At 37.6% G+C, this 16,544-nt stretch overlaps 1 protein-coding gene across 13 annotated transcripts in view; it reads left to right on the top strand.

The window, feature by feature from the left end:
- AUTS2 (activator of transcription and developmental regulator AUTS2) overlaps positions 1-16,544 on the top strand; it is a 1,193,236-nt gene that overhangs the window by 516,316 nt on the left and 660,376 nt on the right. For all 13 annotated transcript variants that reach the window (XM_055114461.2, XM_063606264.1, XM_034964274.3 and 10 more), the window contains exon 3: positions 7,581-7,682. In XM_055114461.2, coding sequence (XP_054970436.1) covers positions 7,581-7,682 — 102 coding nt within the window. The remainder of the gene's footprint in view (positions 1-7,580; positions 7,683-16,544) is intronic.

The raw sequence follows: 16,544 nt of genomic DNA, 5'->3' as shown, positions 1-16,544 counted from the left end.
CTACTGCTATGAAGTCCACTGAACCCCTTTAAATAATGTGCATGTTTGGCAGCTGGAAGCACTTCAGTCGTTTTTATTTTCTAAGCTAATAGCACAATTTTAAGTCATTTCCTGTCTAATAATGCCTAAAGTGTTTATTGGGATCATCATTAACACAGATAAATAACTTTCCAAAGTCCAAACATATCCAAAAATCCTGTTTCTTACTTTGCATTAATGAAACTTATCTAATTGCATTAGAGTGACTTTATGATACATGAATTTCAAGGGAATACCTAACTTTCTTTCTTTCTTTTTTTTTTTTTTTTTTGAGAGTCTCGCTCTGTTGCCCCAGTCGCCCAGGCTGGAGCGCAGTGGCGCGATCTCAGCTCACTGCAAGCTCCGCCTCCCGGGTTCAGGCCATTCTCCTGCCTCAGCCCCACCTCGAGTAGCTGGGACTACAGGGGCCCACCACCATGCCCAGCTATTTTTTTTTTTTTGTATTTTTAGTAGAGACGGGGTTTCACTGTGTTAGCCAGGATGGTCTTGATCTCCTGACCTCATGATCCGCCCGCCTCGGCCTCCCAAAGTACTGGGATTATAGGCATGAGCCACCGCGCCCAGCCCTAACTTTCTTATTTAAAATCCACCATGGTAAGCAGAGTTCCAAGATGACCCTAAAAGTACTTGTCCCTTATTTACTCCCATGTTTTCTTATATAGCACAGTTGACTTTATGAAAGGAAGTTCTTCTGTAAGCCTGACCTAATCAAGTGAACTATTAACAGGATGCTGACTTTCTGGAGTAAGAAATTAAACTGATGGAATCTTTCCTTTCTATAATAAACTGCTTTTTTAGAATATAAGTTAGATACCATAAAATTCACTCATTATAAGGGTACAAGCTAATTAATTTTAGTAAACTTAAAGAGTTATGCAATCATCACCATACAACATTGCCATCACCTCAAAAATTTCCCTTGTGACCATTTGCAAATTGGTAGAATCTTAAATTCTTGTGAAAAATCCTGTTAGAACTTGGTGGGCTATGCTTTAATATATTATTAAATTTAATTTGCTGTATTTCTTCAGATTTTTGCAGCTTTTTAAATTAGGAAGGTCATCCTGTAGTTTCATTTTTTGTTTTGTCACCAGATTTTGGCACAAGTTAGCTTTCCATATTTTTTCACGTTCTGGAACAAATGTTGTTAAATCTTCTTAAAAACTTTAGACTGCTTAATTATGGTTTTGAAAGTATCACTGTAGAATGTTTACTTCTGTATTTAGAAATTTATCTGTTTTTTATTTTGCTTGCCATCTCTTTTATAGTTAAATGTGTTAGAGGTGTATCTCATATCTTTATGGGTTCCCCCCAGATTATACTATAGTTTACTAACTGTACAATATTTTAATTTCTAATGATGTTCTTCTCATTTTTAGAATTCTCTTCCTCTGATTTTACCTATACTTGCCTTTTTGTCTTATTTCTTTTTTGTTCATTTCAATCTTTATAATTAGGCCATTTATTTCTATTCTTTCACATTTAATAGAAAATACATTAAGTCCATGAGTTAACTTCTAGCAAAGATTTTACAACATAAGTTTTAAAATTTATATATTTATAATTTTCATTTTCTTAATTTTTAAATGGTGTATGTGTGATTTTGTCTTTTACCCAGTTGTTAATTGTAGACAGACTTTAAAAAATTCTTTAGGTGATATGGATATTCAACATAAAATACTGTTACTACTTTTTATCATAGAGAAGTCTGTTCATATAATTTTTACATTTTGAAATTTATTCTTATATTCTTTGTTACCCTGGTACATTTTCAGTTGGTGGTAATGTCCCATAGATCCTCTAGGTGTGTCTCTTTAAGTTACCCAATTTACTGTATATTAACTAAGTCAAACTTCATTTTTTAACCTCTGCATCCTTTTTCATTGTTTTGTTTTCTTGTTCCTTGATTAGTAGAATGCTAAAGGCTCCCACCTTCTTTTGCTTTCTTTTATTATTTAGAATATTTTTTACTTTGTATAGTTTTGTATAATGGTTTATAACTTAGAACTTTACTATAGAGGTATAAAAGGTAAAGACTGTACCTTTCATCACTATAAAATGACTTTGACAGGTGATTTTTTTACCTATTTATTTCTAATCTTTTGTCTTTTTCCCTCTCTCTTTTTTTAAATTTAGGAGTTCTTTGTAACTAATAAATAATGGGACATCAATCTGTTGATTGATCTGTATATCTGTCCATCTATCTGTCTTACCCAACACAAACCAGATTTTTATTTTTAAATGGGAGCTTAATGTATTTATATTATTATCAGAACACTTTGTTTTACACTTTGCTTTTTTGCCACTTTTCTTATTTTCTTTCCCTTTCTCTATTATGATTTGAGTCATTTAATATTTGATAATTATTTGGAACGCAAATATTTTTAACATTTAAATTTTACTAATGGTTAGCTTCAAGATTATCAAATTGTTATTTAAAACACTTTCTCTAGCTGTTGTAGATGATAACAAAAGAACCTTTGATTCTGTGATCCCAGAAAAATTCCTTGCCCTGCCCTTGTGTCCAAAATTTGTTAAAATAATTTTAGCTTTTATTCACAACTTGGCACTGTACACTTAAAGATACAATATAGTTTTCTTTTTTAAAAAATAGTTTTTCTATCCAACTTTATAATTTTACTTATTGTAGTTATTTTGTGTTTGCTTATTTTGATTCATCAGCATTTTTCATTAAGTTTTTTAGTTTGGTTCATGTACCTGTCATCTGAAATACGCTTTAAAACTTAAAGAATAAAATAGTACAAATTCTATCCAATCCATGATACTTTCCCAATTTGGGGACAATTTTATCTTGAAAAATAAAAATAGTATTTTTCAAGATTAAATACTTGGCTGCTTTGATGGTAGTGTAGTCTATGGGTATATTAAAATTTTCTTGAAAAAGGAGAATCTTTTGAGCTTACTGAAACATTCCCCAAATTTTGCATAGAGTTCATTTACATTCCCACAGAAAAACTCAGCAGTCTGAAAAAGGATATGTGCTACTTTGAGGAACCAAATTTGTAGAAGGAGATTCCATTTGGACAGTCTTCTACATTGCCTGCATAATTCGCATCATTCCTCTCAAATTCCAGGCATAGATATATTCTCCACATAATTTATCCTTCTGTAAATTTTGTTTGATGGATTAATGACACCTACTGGGCAAGTAGCATCTTTTTGAAACTCTCCATATCCAAGCTGAAAAGAATGGGATAGCCCAGCTCACAAATGCCAAGCAGATGTGCACAGAATTGCTATACCTTCACGCAGTCTAGGGTGATGGGACTTCGTTACATGTTCATTAGCAGTGACATAACTGTGGATCGTTATTTTCCTAATTAGCCATTAATAACAGTTAACACTGTAATGGGATCACAATTTCAGAATTTGGAGCATATATTGTTGACAGTGAAATCTAATGAAAAACAAACTAGCTTCTTATATTTTATAAAAGATGTTAATCTCTTTGATAGAATTACTGCCACTCATGCCAGATACCAGCTGGCTTTCATTTTGCATATTTTGTTCTCATTCTGGTGCCCAAACTATTGAATATATAATACTCTAATGGGAAGAAGCTTCTCACAACAGAGAGTGGGTTATAGTAATTTTTAAATAAACAAGGTCCTGAAGTATGTAAAGGCTGATGGTAAGAAATCTTACTGTATCAGTTATAGGAAAAGCTTTCTTGTAATAGCTGCCATGGATGCTCATACAAATCAATGCAAGCAGATCAATTTTTCTTAGCTCTTTAAATGTTTAAGCCAGCATCTGGCCTTTGTGATGTTTCTTGGTTGTAGGTAATAGCTGGGAATTTCAGGTGAAGGATTACAACTTCTGAGTTAGTTATGCTACCCCAAACGATCCATTGGATGTGGCTAAAATGCTAGTTTGAAAATATATTCAGCTGGGCGTGGTGGCTCACACCTGTAATCCCAGCACTTTGGGAGGCCGAGGTGGGCAGATCACCTGAGGTTGGGGATTTGAAACCAACCTGACCAACATGGAGAAACCCCATCTGTACTAAAAATACAAAATCAGCTGGGCGTGGTGGCACATGCCTGTCATGCCTGTAATCCCAGCTACTCAGGAGGCTGAGGCAGGAGAATCGCTTGAACCGGGGAGGCGGAGGTTGCGGTGAGCAGAGATGGCACCATTGCACTCCAGCCTGGGCAACAAGAGCAAAACCCCGTCTCAGAAAAAAAAAAAAAAAGAAAGAAAATATATTCATGGGATTGGAAATGAATACTTCTTTGCCTGAAATCTTGTGGTTTAGCTTTAGTACTTACTGTAGTCAGTTCATTTCTTTGAAATATTGAGCTGTCTGACAGCTTAAAACCCTAAGTTTCCTTTAAACTTGAGCCTGGCTTTGGAGGAGAAGGGGGTGGTGTAGGGGTGGATTTTATGTAAGGCTCTCTGAAGAGAATTCACTGAAGTGTTTTTTGCTGGCAGGGCACTGGGAAGGCTAGCAGGCTGCTTCCTCTCAGTCCTTCTTGGGTTTTGCCCTTAGCCTAGATCAACATTTAGTCAGATAATTTACGTCAGGTCCACTGAAGTCTGTTTTTGTGCCTTGGTAAAGTCATCATTTTCCTTCCATGAAGAAGCATGGAAAAGGCCCAGGTGCAATGTCCAGGTTTTGTTAAGCCAGTTGGATATTAGGAAAATCCTTGACACTCTTTATAGTCTTAGTTCCCAGCTGGATATGTATCTCTCATCTAAGTTGGGAACTGAGTTTTTATTATTAGTTTTGTAAATAGAGACGGGGTCTTGCAATGTTTTCTGGGCTGGTCTCGAACTCCTGGGCTCAGGTGATCCCCCTGCTTCAGCCTCCCACAGTGCTGGGATTATAGGCATGAGCCACTGTGCTCAGCCATAAAGGTGTTGATCAAATATCACCTAACAAGATTATTTTCTTTGTGAACGTACTATAGTCAGGTACCACATACAAATTTAGAACATATTATGTGGAGAGTACTAATATGCTGCAGAATCATTACTTCATGTCAAATGTAAACATCTAACTGTGCACTGAGAATTAGTTTTTTCATCCATACCTTGGAGGTAGTTCTACCTGCCCTTACTTAACTCAGAATCAGTGGGATAAGAGTTTGATACTGCTTATGAATTGGAGGGCCCATGCCACATGCAAACTTTATTATCAGTATAACTATGTTATAACAATAGGCTTTTTGAGCTTGAAAAATGTGTCATAATTAAAAAAATAAATAATAGAAAGAAAGAGCTCTTCAAAGACCATAACAGAGGAGGTAAGATCTGAGCTTTAAAAAACGTCTTGACATCAGAAGCACAGAGAAGGTAAGGGTGAACATTCCAGAGGGAATATGGTGTGAAAAAAATGCAGAGCAGGAATGGACAAGAAACATTCAGGAAATGGAGACAAGGCGATGTTCATTGTAGATTAAATCTCTCCTTTATTATCAATATAAAAGTGAAAAATCGAAGAGAATGACAATATTCTGAGCTTTTATTCCATAGTAATAACAAAAGCCTCATACAACTTGCATCTGAATTAACTTAGAATGAGGAGGTTTAGCGTAGAATGAGGAGGTTTAGCGTTGACTGAGGAGAAAACTAAGTACTTAAGAGCTCAGGAAGGATACAAAGTAAAATTAGCATCAATTTTCTGGGCTCCTTTGCAGAAGGCTTCCCGGAGAAAGGGATTTTAGAAGAAAGTGATAAAGGTGAATTTCTGGAAAGGATGATAGCAAAAAAGAATGCCTTGTTTTGGAGACTTGGGGAAAGCTGACTCTGTGAATGGTATAACCAAAAGTGAGGTCTGAACTGTAGTCTTCAAAGACTACAAGGAATGTTGATTCAGCCTCACTCTATTCATCTTGGTTTCATCTTCCCCTAGGCACCATAGCCACTTGAAATCCTGCAGGCAAAAATTTGCTACTTATTGCCTGTTCTATTATTTGAAGTTTCCTCCTGTCTAGAAAAATGGAGCTTATGTTTAGTTTGAGATTTTCCACGTTTTCATTCATGCACCCATCTCTAATGTTTCTTATTATTGTCTCCCCAAAGGAACTCTGTTTCAAATGAAACTGCTGATCATTTCCCAGCATGTTGCTTTTTCTGTCTTTGCTTTCTGCTTTTCTCCTCAATGGAGTATCTTTCACTGTCCTCTCAGCCATATGAGTTTAATCTACTTTTAAAATCCAAGGCTTCAGAAATCACTTCTCTGAACCTCCCTGGCTACTTTTTGGTTTCATTGAACATGTATTTCCTTGTGGTGTTGTATTTGCTTATCTTGTACTGCCTTTTTCTTGTTATATTGGAAACATTGTCAAGGGGCTGTGACTTGTAACCAGTACTACATAGCTTGGTGTTTCTGAAAATGTGTTTGGTGATGATATTGTAGACTAGTACTCCATATATTTATGACTTAGTCTTATGTAGACTGATGGTTTTCAATTTTATGTCTTTGTTCATTTTTAATGGAAAACCAGAGCTTGTTAAATGTGTGGAAACCACTAGAATGTAAACTTCATGAGATGACTTTTGTTTTGGTTTTTTTTTTTTTTTTTTTTTGGTGTAGTACCATATCTTCAGCACTTAGTTCTAGCCCACATGTGGCACTTAATACATTATTTGTTGAATAAGTGCTGATTTAATTTACTTAATCTGTAGGTCTTCATTGGTTCTTTTAAATATGTAGTAAGAAACCTCCAGGATGTTATCTCAATTAACAAGATCATTAGGTGCCATCCCAGTGTTTGAAGGATAACATCACAGCATCTCATCATTTTTTCCTAGGAGAAGAAAACTTTATTTTATTTTGCTCTGATTTGTTTCTGTTTTTGAGACAAGACAGAAGAAAAAAGGTAAGAAATCATAGTTGGTGTAATCTCACTTTAGTTTATTCAACATTTTTGGTCTTTTCATTATTGAAAAAAAATTGCAGTGGAACAGAAGAAAAAATTTGATGGAAAGACTGCTTTCTAATTTATGGACCTTGAGGTTTGGCTTTTTAGGTGTTTATTTAAGGCTTGCCCACTCTGTTCTCTACATTGACATTTCATGGTGAATATTTTGCTTATTCTACCCTCTGTATTTTTTCTATGGCAGCTTGCCTGGCAGTATTCAGAAACTGAGAAGAATATTAAAGATCAGAACCTTAAATTGTTCACTCTTTTTTTTTTTTTTTTTTTGAGACGGAGTCTTAACGCTGTTGCCCAGTCTGGAGTGCACTGGTGCAATCTCAGCTCGCTGCAACCTCCGCCTCCCAGGTTCAAGCGATTCTCCTGCCTCAGCCTCCTGAGTAGCTGGGATTACAGGCACATGCCACCATGCCCAGCTAATTTTTGCATTTTTAGTAGAGACGGGGTTTCCACCTCGTTGGTCAGGCTGGTCTCAAACTCCTGACCTCATGATCCTCCTACCTCTGCCTCCGAAAGTGCTGGGATTACAGGCGTGAGCCACCGTGCCTGGCTGTTCACTCTTGACAAGGATCAAAAACAGGAACTAAGAAGCAGACCACTAACTTTTTCCTTTTTTCTCTTTTCTTTTGCCTTTAGCTCAAGCCAGGACAGAACAGCTGCAGGGACAGTGACAGTGAAAGTGCCAGTGGAGAATCCAAGGGCTTCCACCGGAGCAGCTCTCGGGAAAGGCTCAGTGATGTAAGTTTAAGTAAAAAAAAAAAAAAAAATTAACGAAAACCACTAGGCCACACACACACCATTGGTTCAAGTCTGAATTACATAACTTTCCCTCATCTTTAGAACTTTTTGTCTACCCAAGCATTGCGGTTCACATTATCTTTCTATACTTATTTGAGCATTGTAGTTATGGTGTCATTCTAAAATGTCATTTGAGCAAAAATGTATTTTGACAAATCATTAGGTAGGAGGAACTATTTGTTACCTTAGAAACAACAAGGCCGGGCACGGTGGCTCACGCCTGTAATCCCAGCACTTTGGGAGGCTAAAGCAGGTGGATCACCTGAGGTCGGAAGTTTGAGACCAGCCTGACCAGCATGGAGAAACCCCATCTCTACTAAAAATACAAAATTAGCTGGGTGTGGCAGTGCATGCCTGTAATCCCAGCTACTCGGGAAGCTGAGACAGAAGAATCTCTGAACCCGGAAGGCAGAGGTTGTGGTGAGCCGATATTGCGCCACTGTACTCAGCCTGGGTGACAGAGCAAGACCCCATCTCAAAATAAATAAATAAATTCCCGTTGGATTTCTGGAAGGAAAACCTTGTGAGAATGCGTCATACCTCTTGAGATATCTGTTTGCCCTCTAGATGTGATTTTCATTGTTCTCCAGTCTCCTGCCCACCAACAGGGCAAGTTCCCCCTCTATTACTTCTGAGAACCACCTATCCCTCTTTGGACTCTCTTACCTTCTTTACTCCTATGTCATATATCAGCATTTTTTTTTTTTTTTTTTTGAGATGGAGTCTCACTCTGTCGCCAGGCTGGAGTGCAGTGGCACGATCTCGGCTCACTGCAACCTCTGCCTCCCAGGTTCAAGCTATCCTCCTGCCTCATCCTTCTGAGTAGGTGGGACTACAGGTGCACGCCACCATGCCCAGCTAATTTTTGTGTTTTTAGTAGAGACAGGGTTTCACCGTGTTGGCCAGGATTGTCTCGATCTCTTTACCTTGTGATCTGCCTGCTTCGGCCTTCCAAAGTGCTGGGATTGTAGGTGTGAGCCACCACGCCCAGCCATATATCAGCATTCTTAACTCATCTGTACCTCAAGAGCAACACTTGGAAATTCTTTTGTGAAATGGATCAAGTAAAGAGATTTTTTTTTTTTTTTTGAGACTGAGTCTTGCTCTGTCACCAGACTGGAGTGCAGTGGCCTGATCTCGGCTCACTGCAACCTTCGCCTCCCGAGTTCAAGCGATTCTCCTGCCTCAGCCTCCTGAGTAGCCTGGATTACAGGCGCGTGCCACCCCGCCCAGCTAATTTTTGTATTTTTAATAGAGGTGGGGTTTCACCATATTGGTCAGGCTGGTCTTGAACTCCTGACTTCGTGATCTGCCACCTCAACCTCCCAAAGTGCTGGGATTAGAGCTGTGAGCCACCTCGCCTGGCTTAATTTTTGTATTTTTAGTAGAGATGGGGTTTCTCCATGTTGGCCAGGATGGTCTAGCATTAACAGAATAAGTGAGAGAGTAGCACCATGAAAAAAAAGAGCACTTCAGAGTGTCTGAGTATTAAGAATAAATAAAGGATATGTAATAAGAAGCAAAATCTTTTATTTTCTCCATTTTTTTTAAAAAAACACCATACTCTAAAGCAGTGTGCTGTTCATTATAGAGTGCAAGATGATTCATTGAGTTCCAGAAAGAAAATACTAGTACTTTTTTTCTTAAAAAAAGAAATTAAACTTTACTAGTATTCAGTTTAATGAGCGGGGAATAGTTGATGTCTATAATTTTTAAATATGTGGATTTAAGGAGTGTATACTCAAAACTTTTTTTTACTGAGAGATGTCTACTAACATAAATGGTTGGAGACCACTCTAGTACACTGAGCAGTTCTCTATAATAATACCACATCCATCTCTCCATCAGCCAAGGTAGACAATTCCGAGATACAATCACATTTCTGCACCTCTCATGAAAGTTTGTGAGGTTTATGATGAGATGTTGTATGAGATACTGTATTCTTACAGGAATTAAATGGAATAAAGTGTAATTATTTTTATGTTATTTTAATATATTAGTTATAGATAATAACCTCTCCTTCTTCTGTGATATAATATCAAAGTTATATAAATAAAGAGTACTAACAGTATTTTACTGTGTGTGTGTTTCTATGTGTAAGAATATGTTTTATTGTGTGTCCATGTGTCTGATTAATTTTGTGATGGAGCTATACAATCATAAAACCATGACAACTTTTCTTATCTAAGTTGTTAGCAATAATAATTAATGTTTAAATAGCTGTTTTTCTGAGATTTTTGTTATACTTTTAATGTAAGATCTCATTGACTCTAGAAATTATTCCAGGGTTAGTAGGTCATATTTTCTTCATAGTGTAGAGAAATGAACGCCATGTTAGTTTAGGGGACTAGAGCTGCCATTGGATCTTTTGGCTTGTTTCCTGTAACTCACTTTCTGTTAGATAAAAAGAAATTGACAAAAGACATTCCATATTCATGAATAGAAAGACAGTATTATTAAGGTGTCAGTACTACCCTAAGCTATTTATAGATTCAGTGCAATGTCTATCATAATTCCAACAATCTTTTTTTGCAAAAATGGAAAAGCAGATTCTCAAATACATATGAAATGGCATAAGGCCTTAATAACCAACACAGTCTGGAAAAAGAGCAAAGTTAGAGGACTCACACTTACCAACCTCAAAACTCACTGCAAAGCTACAGTTAATCAAAACAGTATGGTGCTGGCCTAATATTAGACATACAGACCAATGGAGTAGAATGGAGAGCCCAGAAGGGAGCCCATACTTATATGCCTAAATGAGTTTTAACAAGAGTGCCAAGACACTTCAATGGGGAAAGAATTTTCTCTTTAACAGATGGTGTTGAGAGAACTGGATTTCTATGTGCAAAAGAATGAAGTTGGACTCCTACATCGCACTATGTACAAAAATAAACTCAAAATGAATCAATGACCAAAATATAAATGTGAACACCATAAAACTCTTAGAAGAAAATATACAGGTAAATCTTCATGATCTTCAATTTGGCAGTGGCTTATTAGATATGACACCAAAAGCATGTACAACGAAAGAGAAAATAAATTGGACTTCATCAAAATTAAAAACTTCTGCACACCAAAGAGCATTATCAAGAAAGTAAAAAGACAGCCTACAAAATGGGGAAAAGATTTGCAAATCATATAAGTGGTGTTTACTCTACAGAATGTGTAAAGAACTACAACTCAATAATAAAAAGATAACCTAATGCAAAAATGGGCAAAGAATTTGAGAAATATTTCTACAAAGAAGTACAAAGAAGAGGTACTTGAAAAATGGTGAAAATCATTAGGTATTAGGGAAATGCAAATTAAAACTGTAACGAGATTATCATTTTATACCTAGTAGGATGGTTATGCTTTTAAAAAGAGAATGAAAAATAAGAAGTGTTGGCAAGGATGTGGAAAAGTTGGAATATTCATACATTACTGGTGGGAATGTAAAATGACGCAGCCACTGTAGAAAACAGCTTGGCAGTCCTCAAGAAGCTGAAACATATAATTACCATATGACCCAGCAATTTCACTTTTAGGTATATACCCCAAAGAATGGAAAACATGAACTTAAACAGAGACTTGTAAGCCAGTGTTCACTGCAGCATTATTTACGGTAGTCAAAAAGTAGAAACAACCCATGTGTTTCTCAACAAATGAATTGATAAACAAAACGTGACAGCTTGGCTGATAGGCACACAATGGAATATACTCAGCCATAAAAAAGATTGGCATTGTAATATATACTACAATATGGATGAACTTTAAAAATACGCTAAATAAAAGCAAGACAAAGAAGGACAAATATTGTATGATTCCACTTATAAGAGGTATCTAGAATAGGCAAATTCATAGAGACATAAAGTAGAATAGAACTTACCAGGAATTTGGGGGATGGAGAGTGGGAGGGAGGAAAGCTATTGCTTGTTGGTTACAGAGTTTCTTTTTGGGGATGATAACAATGTTTTGGAAATAGATAGTCATGACAGTTGCTCAATGTTTTGAATGTAATTAATGCCACTGAATTACACAATTAAAAAATGATCTGTTAAAAAAATGTAAAAATAATTAAGGCTGTAATAATGCTTATTCTGCTTTCACTTCATTGAAAATATGGAAAATAGTTATAACTTTTACCATCCTTGTCTACTAATTGTGTCACCTGTGCCATTTCTGGTCCTGTTTCTATTGGTTGTTTTTTCTCTTCATTATGGGTCATATTTTCCTGCTTCTTTGTATGCCTGGCAGTTTTTCATTGGATGCCAGACATTATAAAATCCTGTCAGTCTTATGTCAAGCCAGTCAATGAAACACTTCCGATTCATATTGTTTATTATATTTTAAAATTATGAAAAAAATTTGTGGGCATATAGTAGGCGTATTGTTCATTAATTATTAAAATTCACACTTTTTGCAACATTACTAAAAAGGAAAGAAAGAAAAATGACCCAAAACGTGGACATTTACTGAAATGTTTTGAGATCCCTAGTCACATTTCCCTCACTCATGTGCAGGTCTGAGGTTGCAGAGTCCTGTGTCAAGCACTATGGCAATCTGAAATCTGCTGAGATGAAAGCTTTTTTTTTTTTTTTTTTTTTTTCCGTGACACGGAGTTTCGCTCTTGTTGCTCAGGCTGGAGTGCAGCAGCACAATCTTGGCTCACTGCAGCCTCCACCTCCTGGGTTCAAGCGATTCTCCTGCCTCAGCCTCCTGAGTAGCTGGGATTACAGGTGCTTGCCACCACGCCCAGCTAATTTTTTGTATTTTTAGTAGAGATGGGCTTCACCATGTTGGCCAGGCTGGTCTCAAACTCCTGACCTCAGGTGATCCACCCACCTTGGCCTTCCAAAGCGCTGGGATTACAGGCGTGAGCCACCATGTTCGGCCGAGATGAAAGCTTTTAACAAACCAACCCACAGAATGGTTCTTTTGGATACCAAAGCAACACCTACCTGCACAATATTTTAGAGAATAAAGATGCCCCATTTTTTCTTGAAAGAGAATTAACAATTAATTTATTTTTTTACTTTTATTTTAGTTTTGGGGGTACGTGTGAAGGTTTGTAATATAGGTAAACTCATGTCACAGAGGTTTGTTGTACAAATTATTTCATCACCCAGTAGTACCCAATAGTTATCTTTTCTACTCCTCTCCCTCTTACCACCTTTCACCCTCAAGCAGACCCTAGTGTCTGTTGTTTCCCTCTCTGTGTTCATAAGTTCTTATTATTTAGCTCCCACTTATAAGTAAAAACATGCAGTATTTGGTTTTCTGTTCCTACATTAGTTTGCTGAAGATAGTAGCCTCCAGCACTATCTATGTTCCTGCAAAAGACATGATCTTGTTGTTTTTTATGGCAATGTATTTCGTGGTTTACATATACCAAATTTTCTTTATCCAATCTGTCATTGATGGGCATTTAGGTGTAGCCCGTGTATTTGCTATTGTGAATAGTGCTGCAGTGAACATTTGCATGCATGTGTTGTTATGGTAGAATGATTTATATTCTTCTGGGTTTATATCCAGTAATGGGATTGCTGGGTCAAATGGTAGTTATGCTTTTAGCTTTTGAGGAATCATCATATTGCTTCCCACAATAGTTGAACTAATGTACACTCCCACTGATAGTTTATAATTGTTCCCTTTTCTCTGCCACCTTGCCAGCATCTGTTGTTTTTTGACATTTTAATATTAATAATAACCATTTGACTGGTGAGATGATATCTCATTGTCGTTTTTGATTTGCATTTCTCTGATGATCAGTGATATTGAGCTTTTTTTGTATAGGCTTGTTGGCTGCATATATGTCTTCTTTTGAAAAGTATCTCTTCATGTTCTTTGCCCACTTTTTAATGGAGTTGTTTGGTTTTATCTTGTAAATTTGTTTAGCTCCTTATAGATGCTCGATGGTAGACCTTTGTCAGATGCATAGTTTGCAAATATTTTTCTCCCATTCTGTAGGTTGTCTGTTTACTCTGTTGATAGTTTCTTTTGCTGTGCAGAAGCGCTTAAGTTTAATTAGATCCCAGTTGTCCATTGTTCCCTTTGTTGTGATTGCTTTTGATGACTTTGTCATGAAATCTTTGCCCTTTCCTATGTGCAGCATAGTACTGCCTAGGTTGTCTTCCAGGGTTTTTATAGTTCTGGGTTTTACACTTGTCTTTAATCCATCTTGAGTTGGTTTTTGTATATGGTGTAAGGAAGGGGTCCAGCTTCAATCCTTTTTTTTTTTCTTTTCTGAGATGGTGTCTCGCTCTGTTGCCAGGTTGGAATGCAGTGGCATGATCTTGGCTCACTGCAACCTCCGACTCCCTGGTTCAAGTGATTCTTCTGCCTCAGTCCCCCGAGTAGCTGGGATTACAGGCATGTGCCACCATGCCCAGCTAATTTTCGTATTTTTAGTAGAGACGATGTTTTACCATGTTGGCCAGGATGGTCTCAAACTCCTGACCTCGTGATCCGCCCACCTTGGCCTCCCAAAGTGCTAGGATTGCAGGCGTGAGCCACCGTGCCCAGCCCAGCTTCAGTCTTCTTTAATGCCTATCAGAGAGTGAGAAGGTAGAGTCAAAGATGACTACTGGTTTTTGTTTTTGTTTTTTTCTTTAAAAATTCCATATTAGTTCTTATTATGCTTATTCTTCTTTCACTTCATTGAACATATGGAAAACAGTTATTACAGCTTTTACTGTCCTTGTGTACTAATTTTGTCACCTGTGCCATTTCTGGACCTGTTTCTATTGGTTGTTTTTTCTCCTCACTATGGGTCATATTTTCCTGCTTCTTTGTATGCCTGGCAATTTTTTATTGAATGCCAGACATTAAAAAATTTTCCTTGTTGGGTACTGGGTATTTCTGGTTTCTATAAACATTACTCATTTTGGGATACAATTTTGTTATTTGGAGATGTGTGTGTGTGTGTGTGTGTGTGTTTAATGTTTGCTTTTGTACTTTCTTGGACAAGACCAGAACAACCTTTAGTCTAAAGATAATTTTCCCCCCATTCTGACTGAGTACTTTGCCTAATGCCTAACGTCTTACAGGTTTTTCCACTGTAGATTGTGGGAAAACAAACTATTCCCTGCCTTGTGTGGGCTTTGTAAGTTCTTCCTCCTCCTTCCCGGTGGTGGTTTTCCTCGCCTTGGGTATTTTCTCTCACAGATGTGCTGACTAGTCATCAGGTGGAAACTAGAGGGGAACCTTCTGCAGCTTTCATGATTCTCGCTTTCTGCGATGCTCTCTCCTCCTTATCCTCTGCCTTGGAGTTCCAGCTGTCTTTGCCTCCCCTTATTCTCAACTGTGTCTTCAAGACTCAGGGATTCCACCTGGGTCACCTCCTACCCGGCAATGCTGTGGCATGAAAACTCTCCAGGCAGTAAGGTGAGAAAATTTTAAGGGTCACCCTACTTTTTTCTCTTCTCTCAAATATTATTGTCCTTTACTCTGTCTTACCCAATTTCTAAAAACTCCTGTTTCATACCTTTTGTCCAGTTTTTTAGTTGCTTGAGGTGGGAGAATACATTCAGTCCCTATTAGTCCATCATGCCCCGACTCGTTTTTCAGCTAAGATGAAAATTTCTGTCAGCCTTTCACCCATTTTAGTGATGTTTTTAGGAGCTTTGGCAGTTGAGACTTACTCTCAAGTGAGGCTAATCAAAATAGTATATTATTCTAGCTTTGTTTTTTTGAATTGGTTAGGCCAAAAGAATAAGAATAAAGAATTCCAGTGTAGCTGTATAATTTGACTCATGCGTAAAGCTTAAAAACACCAAATATGTGGCCAGGCATGGTGGCTCACGCCTGCAATCCCAGCACTTTTGGAGGCCGAGGCAGGCAGATCACTTGAGGTCAGGAGTTGGAGATCAGCCTGGCCAACATGGTGAAACCCCGTCTCTACTAAAACTACAAATAAATTAGCTGGACGTGGTGGAGCACAGGTACTCGGGAGGCTGAGGCAGGAGAATAGCTTGAACTTGGGAGGCAGAGGTTGCAGTGAGCTGAGATTGTGCCACTGCACTCCAGCCTGGGTGACAGAGTGAGACTCTGTCTTAAAGAAAAGAAGAAAAACCCAAATATGCTTTGCTTTTCTAAATTATATATTCCAAGACCATGTTGCCTGGAGGGAATAATTGGCCACAAGGACTTTCAGATTGTCCACATCAAGGAGACATCGTAACTTGTTTAGATTAGTCACTAGGGAAGAGTTAAGGGGAATAATTGAATATATAGTTAATAAATGTTTATGATGAGTTATTCACGGGGAAAATATTGCTTCCAACTTAAACAGAATTTTGTAACTGAGGAAATTTGTCAAAAGTTAGGAGCAAAACTTACTTAAAAACTTTTAATAAACAAGCCTCAAATTATGAAATGTTAATGGGCATTTATTATAAACAGGCCAAGATTTAATAGAAGTTCTGCTATTTATTGTGTGTGACCTTAGGCAAAGAATGTGACCTTTCTTCCCCGCCGAGATGGAGTCTTGCTGTGTCGCCCAGGCTGGAGTGGAATGGAGTGGAGTGCAATGGTGCGATCTCGGCTCACTGCAACCTCCACCTCCTGGGTTCAAGCAATTCTCCTGCCTCAGCCTCCCAAGTAGCTGAGATTACAGGCATACACCACCACGCCTGGCTAATTTTTGAATTTTTAGTAGAGATGGGGTTTTACCATGTTGGCCAGGCTGCTCTCGAACTCCTGACCTCAGGCAATCCACCCTCCTCGGACTTCCAAAGTGCTGGATTACAGGCATAAGACACTGCGCCTGGCCTTGTTCGCACTTTCAAATCTTCCTACCTTTGCTTATTCTTTTTATTT

This window comes from Pan paniscus, chromosome 6 (genome assembly GCF_029289425.2).
Source record: "Pan paniscus chromosome 6, NHGRI_mPanPan1-v2.0_pri, whole genome shotgun sequence".
Lineage (NCBI taxonomy): Eukaryota > Metazoa > Chordata > Mammalia > Primates > Hominidae > Pan > Pan paniscus.
Note: the sequence above shows the minus strand (reverse complement) of the source record. Positions and strands in the feature narration are given on the sequence as shown.